This window comes from Festucalex cinctus, chromosome 6 (assembly GCF_051991245.1).
Source record: "Festucalex cinctus isolate MCC-2025b chromosome 6, RoL_Fcin_1.0, whole genome shotgun sequence".
NCBI lineage: Eukaryota > Metazoa > Chordata > Actinopteri > Syngnathiformes > Syngnathidae > Festucalex > Festucalex cinctus.
Window position 1 is genome coordinate 28,244,071 of NC_135416.1, and position 13,714 is coordinate 28,257,784.

General features: G+C 41.7%; 1 protein-coding gene across 1 annotated transcript; it reads left to right on the top strand.

Annotated features, from left to right (window-relative positions):
- Positions 1–3,877: 3,877 nt before the first annotated feature.
- Positions 3,878–12,637, top strand: LOC144021125 (E3 SUMO-protein ligase CBX4-like). The gene is made up of 5 exons (XM_077525169.1): positions 3,878–4,191; positions 4,323–4,366; positions 4,664–4,729; positions 6,496–6,562; positions 10,361–12,637. The coding sequence occupies exons 1-5, from the start codon at positions 4,123–4,125 to the stop codon at positions 11,705–11,707; spliced, it is 1,593 nt and encodes a 530-aa protein (XP_077381295.1). The 5' UTR covers positions 3,878–4,122; the 3' UTR covers positions 11,708–12,637.
- Positions 12,638–13,714: the final 1,077 nt, after the last annotated feature.

Consider the following 13,714-nt stretch of genomic DNA (forward strand, 5'->3'; position numbering starts at 1 on the left):
TGGATCATGTAGGCTACTGTAATTTTTTCCATTGGGAATGGGCATTGGCATGATACGTGCAAAAAGTTATATTGTATTATATTTTTTATTATATATGCTATATTTATAAATGTGACTAAAACCAAACTGAAAACTTTTTGAGTTTTTATTGACTAGACTAATAAGCAATTTTTCATCCAAAAGACTAATGTGGTTTCTCAATACAAAGAATGCAGGGAAACCTCGTCTCGTGAACTCAGTGTTTGAAAGGAAACAATCAACAGTAGTTGGTGAGTAATTTGCACACATACAGAAAAAAAATTGCTTCAACTCTTTGGTCCCAATTTGATCTCTTCACTTTACTTTTCAAATGCCAATTCCTCGCCACATCTCCTTCAGGCTCCATGTTGACGACACTCCTGTTTGGCTGGATATGTGCACCGTACTGGGACCTAGGAGACAACGTGAGGAAAAGATAGGTAGGACATTTCTTCAGTGAGGGGACAAGGGGATGGGAACAGGTTCTTAATGACCGGCTGCTCTGAGTTCCGTGTGACCCAAAGCCCCTCTGAAGCGCGCTTAGCTCTGGTGCATGGGGAAATTTACTGCTGACAGCACATACCATAAGAAAATGTCTTTATAGCGCATCATAGTCTCATGTATTATGTTGCATTACTTAGTTGCTGAGAAACGTAATGTTTATGGAAATTGCTAGCTTTGTGTAGAGATAGGCCGATAATCGGGGCCGATATTTGACATATTGGTACATATCGGTATCGGTCTGTTTTATTAATCTGACGGCCGATATGAGCGTTCCATTTAAAACTCCGTCTTTTCGCTTCGAATGCAGCCCAGAGCGTCTCTGTCTGTTATGGAGTCCAACTCCAGCAATGTAACGCCCATAGCAGCATTTGATTGGTTAGCCGTGCAAGAGCCAGAACCAATCAGTAGTGTATGCCGTGTATCACAGTAGCCGGTCACACACGCACCCACGGACACAACGCGAGACACATGCTTCGAAGGTAAGTTAAAAGAGAAGAGACTCCGCCGATCGTTTCACCATGATAAGCTAAACACATTGAATTATGTTGTGTATTAAATGCACTATATGAATGGAGCTGCAGTGCCTTGCATTGAATCCCCGCTAGCTAACAGTGGTGTGTTCAGCTTAGCATGTAGGCTAACACCCAGTAGCTAATTCGCTACTTGAACTACTCGGGGAGGGAATCACACACATTTTCACTTAATTAAGCAAATAATGTTTGTTAGAAAGGTTCCAAATATTAACAGTTGTCATTATTATATTGTCTAGTTCCATGTTAAGAGTAGAGTAATGTCATTATATTTACCTCTCGTCACGTCCACTACTTGTTGCATAGCGGTTATTATGCAGTGAGATGCCACAGTGACACGAAATAGCGTTTAGTTACTTTATATTGTGTTTATTTGTCGCACTGGTTTGCCATTGTGTGCCTTAAGCTTCGACGTCGATTTGATTGACAGGTTGTGCACCTCGTTAAAGTCCGCTCCGTAACAAATTAAGTGTCTCAAACACCGTTTAACTACACGAACGTGTTCTCTTCCGTATGTTTGGCATTAGTAGAGAAGTGCACTAAAGTATAGTGTGCTTATTTGCTCGTTTTGTCTCTCTTTTCACGTCATGTCTGCCGTCATTTGGGACATTATCCTCTCAATGGATGCCACTAATATGTAACATCTACGGCCGTACACGGCTGCAATTAATGTTCAGTGATGTAATTTCGTTACGTGCATCATACTTTGAATAATGAGCTCATGTTTGGTGTGCTGTATAACTTTCTCGTGTGTTAGTAACTATTCATGTGGACAGCTAAGATAGTGCTTGTTAATGTGAATTAGCAATGTTGCAGCCCAGTTATTACTTAGACAAGTACATCTGTGCCATTAAGTGATACAGTACAGTACAGTAGTGAGAGAATAGTGTGCTCATATACACACACGTGTCTATAAGTGTAAAACACATTAAACAGCAGAAACTGGCAGCGGTCCACCGCAACAATGTGTGTTTAACCAAGTTATTCTTACTATTATTATAACCAAGTTATTTTACTCGACCTTTTTCTGCGTTGATTGGTGCATCCTAAGTGGCAGTAAACTACATGATGAAGTGTCTTTTGACAGTTCTCTTGTAGAGAGGAGCAGCATGATATTGCTGTTCTCGATTTAAGATCCTCAGCTTATCAAAACTGTCTATATGGTAACAATAACAATGATCATAATAAGGTCTACAAGAACTGTATGGTGTTCAGGGATGAATAGTTTTTCTCATGGAATTTTTTTATTTATTTTTTCTGTAGTAATAAGTAATGCCACAGCTGATGCACATTTTGAATGACAGGGTTCCTCCTATTACTTCAAAATATAAAAATATAACATTTATAGAATAAAACTACAAGTATCCCAAATGCTATAAAAGGTAATGTCACATTGGCCCCCACATTTAACTCCCCCCGCCACCAACGTCTTATTGCAGATAGAAGGATGTAAAATGAAAAGTGCAGTGTGAGAATCCATTGTAAAGAACGGTTAGGGTTTGCATTATTCAAAAATTTGGTGCCAACATTTTAACTTTTACTGCAAATGAATATCGGCTTCAAATATCGGTTATCTGCCTCCTTGACTACCGATAATCGGAATCGGTATCGGCCCTGAAAAAAGCATATCGGTCTATCTCTATTTGTAAGACGATGCTCCCAACACTGGCAGCAAAATTTTAAATAGTCTGAATAGAAGTGTTGCTTTGGCCACCACTTAAGCAAAGTGATCTGAAGGCAATGTAACATTCAGCAAATCAATCATCAATTTGAAAATAAGAAAATGTGTTTTGATTTAATTAGTGACAGTGACTAGAAAATCATTTGTGTCGGTCTGCTCCAATGTTCTGTCTCTCCATTAGTTATTTTAGCCCATCTTTTGCGCCTCTCTGGGTCTGGTTTGCAACTACATTTACTCTTTCTAACTTTTGGAGAACTTATTGGAGCTTTGCAATGGTGATTTGACACCAAAGATCAAGCCTATAAATACAATTAGAGCAGTTAATACAGTGGAAAGTGCTAAAAGCTTAAAGCTTAAAGAGAAAGTCAACCCAAAAAGATTCTTTGCCATATGTTCTATGCAGCCCAACTAGTCTAAACATGTTTGTGTAATAGGAATTTTATCCATTTATTTATTGAATTTTTATCAATCTCAGGGAGCGGCCGTTTTCGACTGAAAATGACATCACAGTTGCTCAGGGCTCATGTAACAACCAATTACATCTCAACTTATGAATGTGACATCACTCTGAAAACAGGTCTGAGCAACTGTCAGTTGAATAATAAAATGGCCAACCCATGAGACAAGTGGATTTTGCTGCTTAATTCATATTCCACAAACACAATATTAATCTGAATGCCATGGGGTTGATTTACCCGTTAAACAATGTTAAACAATGTTTGCATCTTTAAGGCCGACAGTTTTGTTTTTTTGTTGTTTTTTAACAAACTTTATTCAACAATCTTAATTTACAATCAAACATCAGGGACAGTTAGGCATACACTTTTGTACTACAAACCTGTCTTTCTTCCTTACTTAAATGACTGCTCATTTGTTTAATAGCCATTTTTTTAAATGTGATTCTCACGTAGGCTATGCACGGAGGAGACTTGACAGGACTTAAAAAATAGTAACAGAAGATCTGCAAACAAAGAAAACAACTACAGCACAACTTGTATGCAATGTGTGGTTACGTACATGTTGTTGTTTTTTTTTTTTATCTAGTAAACTAGTAGGACAAATGTCCCTTTTAGATTTGTAATAGTCCAACCGTCCATGAAATCAGCATCAAAGTTATACACCGCCCCCTTGTGCCCGCCCCTCATCTGACGTCACGCAAACGGCTATTTGCATTAAGTGTTTTCTAGCCGCTGTTTCCATCCTTCCACTGCTGCAGACTCGAGCGAGGGACCGAGGGGAAAGCGAGGAGACTCAAAGGCGTGTTCTTGTGCTTTTTCATTTGAAGGAGATAAGGTGTCGCAAGTCGAAAGGAGCGAGGAGTTTTGTTTTAAAAAAAAAAAAAAAAAAAAACAAAGAGGACACGAAACACTGCTGCACTTGAATGTGAAAATGGAGCTTCCCGCCGCGGGAAAGCACGTCTTTGCGGTGGAGAGCATCGAGAAGAAGCGCAGCCGGAAGGTTAGTCACATGGAAATGAAGCTTCCTCTTAGCGGCGACTGTTTACACGTTCTGACAACACGTGATGTTTTAAGATGAGCCGAAGAGCGTGTTTTTATCGCTGCTTATGCTGCCGATCTCTCCGTTTACAGGGAAGGTTTGAGTATCTGGTCAAGTGGCGTGGATGGTCCCCAAAGTAAGTGACCACATAGACGTCAGCAATGACAACTGCAACTGTCACTTTCGAACACAAACGACGGCGTTTGGATCATGGGCGGATGCTTGTATTCACTTTGAGATTATTTGCACGTTGGCGCAAATGATGAGTATTAAAGACGTGCACACCTCTCCGTTTTGACACTCATTGTAGGCCCTTCAAATAGTGGTTAGATCGCAGATGTATCTATATTTGTGCCAGCTGATTTAACTAAGCACTGGCAATATTTTTACCCCAGATGTGTCTTGTTTGTCCACTAATGACCTCTCACAACAGGTACAACACATGGGAACCGGAAGAGAACATTCTGGACCCAAGGCTACTTGACGCTTTTGAAGTCAGGTATGTTTTTTTTTTTTTTTTTTTTTTTTTTTTTTTTTTATTATTATTTTTTTTTGAGTTGGACAAACCAGCCATACAGGTGTCAAAGCCCTTATTCAGCATGCATTAACATGACTAAACATGTTTAAACACTGTTCCCAACTTTTCTTGATTTCAACACAATATTGACATATTTCAATCATCGACATGTTTTAAGCAAGATGTACATGTGTTTATAGCAAAAACTTTGCAGCCTCGGCAAAGATCCAGGAAAATCCAGTGTTGATAAACTGTCTGCCTCACGTGTCAATTATTCATCACCATCATAAAGACTGGATTAGGATTAAAACTGGTGTCATCACAGGGTCAAATTGGGGTTAAGTCCAGAGCAAAGTGGAGCATCAGCCGCCCTTTTGTCACATGATCTTTCTTTGCATGTCAGCATCAGGTTATCATGCTTGAGTGGTGCAAAAGCACCGGCGACAACATCCGCAAAACATGGATTTTTGCTTGATTTTTCTATACCACAAATGCCTCCAAGCCACTATGGAAAGTTGCTGTTCTTGTTGTTTCCGATTCAAATTCACACCCATTTTAAAAAGTAGCCATTACATCGCATTTATTATTGAATACAGTAGTTTTATTCCTAGTACATTTCTTGTTCTGTCAGTATAATTCCAATATGCCCATGAAGTAAGTATGGGAGGAAGGAAGAGACTTTAGGCTGCACATCTTGTCTTCATCTGTTCCTAATTTATAGAAAATGCACATTGAAATAAAGTATTTGCTTACCACTGAATCAAATTGGAGCCATAAATCACATGATCTTTAAATGTCAAAATGTGACTAACTTCCTTGTGCGCCATATTAGCGGAGAGACTTTCTGGTGAACTTCTGGCTGCTCAAAACTCTTAAGTGACTGACTGGCCTCAAGCATGGAACTGAATATTTTCGATGCATATTGTGTTAACCTGTCACTGGCCTTTCTCTAAGCACTCGTGTTCTTTCTCACACTGCAACCTTTCGGGTGCAGGTCGCACGTTAACATGAACATCACTCTCCCATCTGTTTTAACAATTATCTCTCTCTCTCTCTCTCTCTCTCTCTCTCTCTCTCTCTCTCTCTCTCTCTCTCTCTCTCTCTCTCTCACCCTCTCTCTCTCACCCTCTCTCTCTCTCTCTCTCTCACCCTCACTCTCTCTCACCCTCTCTCACCCTCTCTCTCTCACCCTCTCTCTCTCACCCTCTCTCTCTCACCCTCTCTCTCACCCCCTCTCTCACCCTCTCTCTCTCTCTCTCTCTCTCTCTCTCTCTCTCTCTCTCTCTCTCTCTCTCACCCTCTCTCACCCTCTCTCACCCCCCCCTCGCTAAAGGAGAGATTTTATTGAAACTAATTGCATGTCTCTCCGGGGAGCCAAATTGTCCGAATGCCAGGCTATGAAAATACACTGAGTCGTCACTGTAATTAGATGTGAGGGAGGGGATGGGAGAGGGGACTGACATCACTTCTGTCTGCAGTATTGAGTTACTGCTGTGGGGAGTGAGGAAAAAAAGTTGACACAGGCCTCTCTCTACCCTAGAGCCTGGATACGTTCACAAAACCAGTGGAGTGTTCTTTTTTTTGCGGGGGGGGGGGCGACGAGACTCATTTAACTTGTGTTGCGTTTTTGCATACCAGTACCTCCAGTCATGCTCACATCGTCATAATTTATGATATACACGTATTGTGTTGCCATGTGATAGCAACCTTACTCAATACTCACGGCCTGCTGTTTCTCTCACACACAGGGAACGTCAAGAGCAGCTGATGGGCTATCGCAAGAGAGGACCGAAGCCCAAGCACCTTCTGGTTCAGGTAAGAATATAGTGCTGCATGGGAATGAAGAATTAGTATTATATTAGTGTAGTAGTAGTAGTATATTACGTTGAGTGTGGGCAGTACTAACACGAGACAAAAGAGCTTAGTATAAATATCAAGTCCTTATCTGACAATGTATTTTATTTTCTTACTGCGAGGATGAACCTGATCAATTCAATTTGCAATGCAGGATCCCCAGAATAAACGCAAATGCCACTCTGTGCAGACCTCCACTTTGGCCAAATAAAAAAGTTCTTCTTGAAAAAAATCCCTGCTGAACTCCAGACCTGTTAGTGCAGTACACATATGATGAGATGAGCTCTGGTTGGACTTAATGCAGTCAGGCTATAACAGCAAAAAGTTCAAATTATTGACACCGTTTAACGTGCCATTTATCTGGAATTGACTGTAAAATATAATAGGTTCTTTCTTCTCCCTAATTGGTTGTGTCAATTATCTAAATGTTTTTTTCTTAGCCGGTCACCTCGTTCTTTGTTTACAGTACAATAAGAACAAAATGAGATACGGCAGTATCTGTAACTGTGACCTACAGTAAATACAGAAGCAGCAACGGCAAGAATGTGAATGTCACATTTGTGCATCCTTTACCTCCACCGCAAGGTCAGGAGTGCCACTGCGTGTATTCCTCTCAGGAATGTGTCACTGGTAGCACGTGCTAAAGTCAGTGACAGGTCACAAAGCATGCCTGTGGCATTCCTCCTCGCTGAGGTCACTGCCACAAGAAACGCTTGAAACAAATGTCACTAGAGGTGCTTGTGAATGGCAGGGGGGGCTGAGTGAAATGCGGACACTGCCTGCGACATGAAGGAACTGTTCTGGTGGAGAGCTTGCCTTGCATGTATCAAGCACAGCACAACTCACCTGAAGCAAATTCTGAAGATAATTACTCACTTGTTTTTTAACTACCAAGTAGGGGTGAGCGATATGACGATATTAGATCGTTAAACGAAACATGGGGCTCATTCCTGTGGAATCGTCTGATTGCGAAGCAAAGCGTTTCAGCACAAATTTGACCATCAGCTCGTTTTTTTGTCACTGACTGAAGGACAGCGATGTATCTGCTGCCTCCACTGTCTCCGGAGTACCTATGACGGCCATGCAGTGGTCAACTGTAGCCCACACAGTTCGCCCCCGCGTCTTCCCGCCCTAAAAATATGTGGGCTCGTGGTGGAGGAGGCTGAAAGAGAGTTTGCTCCGAAGAGAGATTAATCATCTGTATTATGGAACTGTTTTGGCTTCACGCCAGATGACAAAGACCAGACGTACATACAGTCTTCCCTCGCTATAACGCGGTTCACTTTTCGCGGTCTCGCTGTATCGCGGATTTTTTTTTTTTAAGTGCAATTTTGCATATTTTTTTTACAGTAATATACCCATTTTATAAAATTTATGAAGGTTTGAACATTGTCAATGTTTGAACAAGAGAGAAATGGGAGAACATGTAAATGCCTCAATGAGAAAAGTGTATAAATTGTGCGGTCGGGGATTTTTGAGCCTTAAAACATTTATAAGAGTTGTAAAACATAAAGCTAACTACTTCGCGGATTTCATTTATTGCGGGTATTTTTTGGAACGTAACCCCAGCGGAAAACGAGGGAACACTGTAATCATATGCAAAGTGTTACGGCGACACTACAAATGTGTTCAGCCACCTGAAACGGCAGCGGACACATTGAGGGCCAAAAACTCCAAAGCAGAGACGACAGCTCAATGCATGCATGCACCTCCAAAACAGCAGAGCGTCACAGAAGCGTTCACCAAAATCACGCCGTATGATATGGATCCGCGTTACGAGCGGCCAAGTCGTTTTTACCACCCCCAAGACCGCCATTCCTTGCATGTACGCAGATTGCAGAGAAATAGTGCATTTTTTTCCCCCCCCAACTAGTGACCAGCGTCCAGCCGTAAGTCATATTGTAGCGTTTGGCAAATGATCAGGCTAACCAAGCAAGAAAACAACACGCTAACGTTGGCACACACACAAAAAAAGTGTGTTGCATTCATGGACCATGGGAAACTACAAAACCCGCCACCCACAATGGTTGCTAAAAAATTGTGATCTTTGCTTATAAAAAGTTGCCTTTTACATACCCACTAGCAGCAGTGTTTTTTCAACTTTGTTTACATGTTGCTTCTTTTTTTTTTCATTAATCATGACTAGCAGCCAAATTGTGTGCAAGAGATTCTCTATTTTGATTAGACTACAGTACTTGAAAACAGAAATGTGACTTTTGTTAATGCTTTTTATGCAGGTGTTTTGTAGCATTCTAATTTATATTTTTCTTTACAAAGGGTGTTTATTACATGATCATTTTCACAAATAACTGCATTTATTCAATATCTCTTATTTCATGTGTAATTTAATTTGTATTTCTTATTAATAAAAAAAATGTGATATTCTATTTTTGTAAGATCGCCCACCCTACTGCCAAGGCATTTTTGCTATGTTTCTCGGTATAATGCACTAAATATAATCAATTGCAGCGGTGTTCAAAGTTTTTCCTTTGAAGGTAAAAGGTAAATCAAAGAGTGCAAGGACCACTTTGACATTGAACAATTTGATTAAACACACTAAAACCAATGAATCAATCAAGCAATTATGGATTGTAGTTATTGTATCTGCAGGTTATTTTCGTTTTGTTTTTACTTGTTTTAAACAGTTTTTGTTTTTTTTAGTGGGGGGGTTTTTGTGAGGTGGCCCACCTGTAACCGACTAAAATAGATCCGCCCCTGCCCTGAGCAGATCTCGACATTCAGTATTAAAGCGAGACTAATCTGAATTAAGATGACCATTTTTAAAGCAGCGCTGACTCGACGAGCTTAATCAATTATTGACAATATGATATGTTCACAAATCAGACCTTGACACAGACAGCACAAAGTAGAAGAGGCATGACAAGGAGAAATGTTCTTACTCTTTTAGTTGTAAATACTTTCTGTGCGTATCTACAAAAGCTCTAAAGTCAAATGTATGAGTTGTCAGGTGCATTGCACATGTGGGGGGATTTGTGAGGCGCTAAGTCAAAATTTGGAAGTTTCATATTTTTTCTATTCTGTTGGTCAGTCCACACACGTGAGTGTTATTTTTTACAAATTATTGACCACCCTAAAGTGTTAAACATGGCTTGATCTCTTTGATGATGTAATGTTAATGGTTGAACAAGCCAAACATGCCGTTTTCAGGTCTCCTAAAAAGGAGGTGCAAGGTTTCGGCCCAACCGCAAGCAATATGCAGTTTATATTCAAATGCGTTACTGGTCCAAATTATAATCGTTGAGCCATTTTACTTGCTTTTGAAATCTTTTACTTCCTCTCTACCCCATGATTATGTTAAAGGCGCAATCTGACGGTTTCACTCAGGACAATGCGCTTTTTAATACAGGATTTAAACAAACAAACTACTTCGCAATTTACAGATCTGGGCTTTTCTTCACGTGTGGGAGTTATTTTGTCATAAACCCCCACACCCCCAGCCTGTATTTTGCCATTTTGTGTTTGTTTTGTAAACAGCGGGACATTTCTGTGGAAAAACAGTGTTTACACCCCTCCAGCCAATTGCAGAGCGGGGGGTGGCGTGTCGCAAACGGGGCCGGGAGAACATGTCGGCTGCGTGACGTCACTCCCGCAGCAATTTGAAAGTATGCACGGATTTTTTTTTTTCTTCACTCACTCATTCACACACGTGCGTGAGTGAACCGGCATACTGGGCCTTTAAGCTTCTAATGATTGTGTGAAATAGGTGATCCATAACAAAATGACTGTGTCCTTGAACAGGTCCCATCTTTTGCCCGGAGATCCAGTCTACTTGCTGGCCTTCATGAGTCCTCCCTGCAAGAAGACAGCTGTGACAACACCAGTTCCGTTCCGACGCCGCATCCGCAGTACCAGCTCAACAGTGAGAAGCACCATCAGTACCAACCCATGAGTCCGGACAGCGAGCCCGAGTTGTACTATCAGCTCGACACCAAGAAGCACCACCACTACCGGCCGGGCCTGCAGATGCACGAGTCCGTGTTTGCAAAGCCCAAAGAGCTGGACGCTCCGGAGCTGCCCATCGAGGGCTACAATCTCCCTGCTGTGCTGCAGCAAAAATGGTTCCGGGACAAGACTTCAGGTGTCTTGACCAAAGTCAAGAACATCACCATGGAGCTGAAAAAGCTCCCAGCAGACCTCAATGGCCACAAAGAACTAGAAAAAGCAAAACCTAAAGACCAGGCCTCAGTACAGCATAATGGTGGCAGTGGTAGTAAACTCAAAATTGTGAAAAACAAAAACAATAACGGACGGATTGTTATTGTCATGAGCAAATACATGGAAAATGGAATAGAGACGGCAAATGGTGAATCCCAGCCCACGGAGACGTTTTCACAAGGAGATAACACGGAAAGGCACCTCGAGAAGATGAAGCTGGTCAATCACCTCGGCCTCGTTAAAGGATTTGCAAAGAAACCCAAAGTTGTCTCGGGATTCACGGGAGATTGTACCAAAGGAAACCAGCAGACCGCCCAAACTAAGCTTGTTGTGACGGAACAGGATAAATACTTTGAGGGTCAGTGTCAGCTTCCAGCCCATCAGCTTTTACAATTGACACCCAAGCCTAATCTGGCCTCTTCGCCTCTGGACACTGGAGTTCCCGCATTCACGGCCAACAAAACAAGCCGAGATGAGTTTCAAGGATTAAAGCGACACCACTCTGACGGCAAGGAGCATGGGAGGAGCAAGAGGTTTTTCAGCTCCCACCACGCAGACTCCTCACCCTCACAAAGCATTAGCACTGACCAAAATGGCCTCCAGACTCCCCTTTCATTGCAGTACTGTGACTATGCTGATCATGATCAAGAGGAGCCTATTGACTTGAGCATTGTTAAGTCCAGGCCTCAAGTTGCTGCTTCCGCAGTGAGCCAGCCAGAACTGCACACACAGGATAGAACACAGACACAGGCCGAAACGCAAATCGTTGCAAAGGTGGACGCAGCCGATTCGTCAGCCGTTGGTGACGAGGAAAAGGGAAAAGTGGAGACTTCGTTTCCGTCTTTCCAGCCCTTCCTTGGGAATATAATCATCACAGACATCACGACAAACTGCCTCACAGTTACCTTCAAGGAGTACATTACAGTGTAACTGTATAAATGTACATAAGAAATATTTGTATTTTCAGAGGTTTGAATGTGCAGTTTTGATATCGTTTTGTAGCATTGCTTGATTTGATTATTTCCTGCATGACATGACATTTGTTATGACGTTAGCACATGCAGTAATTGCAAACTTAGTTCAGAAAGCAACGAATGTTAGAACTAAAAATGCACTTAATAGATTCTTGTTTTGGTTTTTTGGTTTTCCACTTGTGCTCGCTACAGTCTACATTCAAACACTTGTAAAGAAGAGATGCTTTATGGAAATGTTTGTATGGAAGAAATTTATATTGAAACATGGTCAAATACACTGTATGTGTGCGTGCGTTTGAATACTTGTTTAAAACAATCAAGGGAAGCACCTTTGTCAACAAGTGTCATTTCTATTTTTTATCAGGAAAGTGTCAAATGACTTGATCAGTGTTGCTTTAGTTTTTGTCCCTGCTTGTATTGGCTGACACTTGGACACTCCATTGAAAGGTAGTACAAGCATTTGTTTAATTGTTTGCAGCACTGCAGTGGGGAATTCTTCATGTGAAGTATCACAATGGCAAATCTACCTGCTAGTTGAGCTCCAATTCGTACCACCATCTGGGTAATCTGTCATTCTGCTCTCCACGCTCTGTGTGGCCCACACATCTGCTCAGCGGGTTTAGCATGTGTTTCAGAAGCACATATCAAACCCTTATCGAATAACTTCACAGTGGCGATCTCAAGATTGTACAAGCATAATACAGAGAGGTCCTTTTGTGTCTTACATGCTATGCCTCTCACTTTATTTGGCATGTTTTAACAGACATAACCATTCCAATATGTGATTTGTATCCACAGGGGTGCAGTGATGCACTTTCATGTTTTGTGTGCAGACGAAGTGAATGCTTCCTAAGTTTTGCAATAATAAAATTATTTGCAAGTTAAATATGGTCTCTGGGTTGATGTTATGACTTTTACATTTCTTTGCATATTGACTGCTACCTACACCATAGTTTTCATGATGTCATGTCATCTCATAGCTCTGTCATCAATAAATAGATTTATTGTAGGGTTGACTACTAATGTAACATCCATCCATTCATTTTCTTGACCGCTTATTCCTCACAAGAGTCGTATTTTAAAACATTTAAACACGCACTCACTCGTGTGGGCGTTACAGTAATCATGACAACGGTTCCTGGAATTGCATCATCGCTTATATGCCCAACATCAAGGCAGGTGGTGCTGTCGGGCGAAACTGCTGCCATGTGGAAAGCGCATGGTGTATTTACCAAGAAGGTGGTGGCAGCGGTTTCTGATTTCCTGTATTTATTTCGCTTCGTTGCTGTTCCGCTCTAAAACTGAAGGGCGCTTTAAAGCAGAAATGTGCTGAGCAAATAAGCAAATTGATCGCGTTGCCCACCACTGTCTTTCGGAACTTCCGACTACCGTGATCTGCGAATGCATGCCAAATGCCCGCCACTCGAAACGAAGTGCGTTCATCGCGCGCGGATGTGCGCACCCACAGAAGAGGAGAAAATGGCTGTCCTCTCCGCGCCATCCAATCTCTCTCGCTCTCTCTCTCTTCCGTGATGTCGGGGTAAACGCCTCCAGCAACTGCGGCAGTATAAGAATGCCATGTTTTCCGCGTGCAACGGTTTGGTGCCACGTTGTCTTGTGGTGCTGACTGTGCATGTGTCGCATATAACAAGTCATTCTCACTTTATGCGTGGAACACACGCCAGGCCTGTTCTGCGGTTTCTTTTATAAACAACTCTTTAACCTCGAGATCGATTGATATTGTAATGCACTGTCAGAATAAAGATGCATAATAACAGTCTGCAGGGGGTTGAGGTGGGCATTTGTTCCCTATCCCATTCCATGGTTTTGTGAGAAATCACAAAGACGCAGTCATAATAATCTTGTTCTCATGGGTTTATTATTGCACGGTCTGGAAAATTAAAAAATGTCTGCAATAGACATTGTCCCTCTTAAAAAGCAGGTGAACAGAGAAATAGACGCC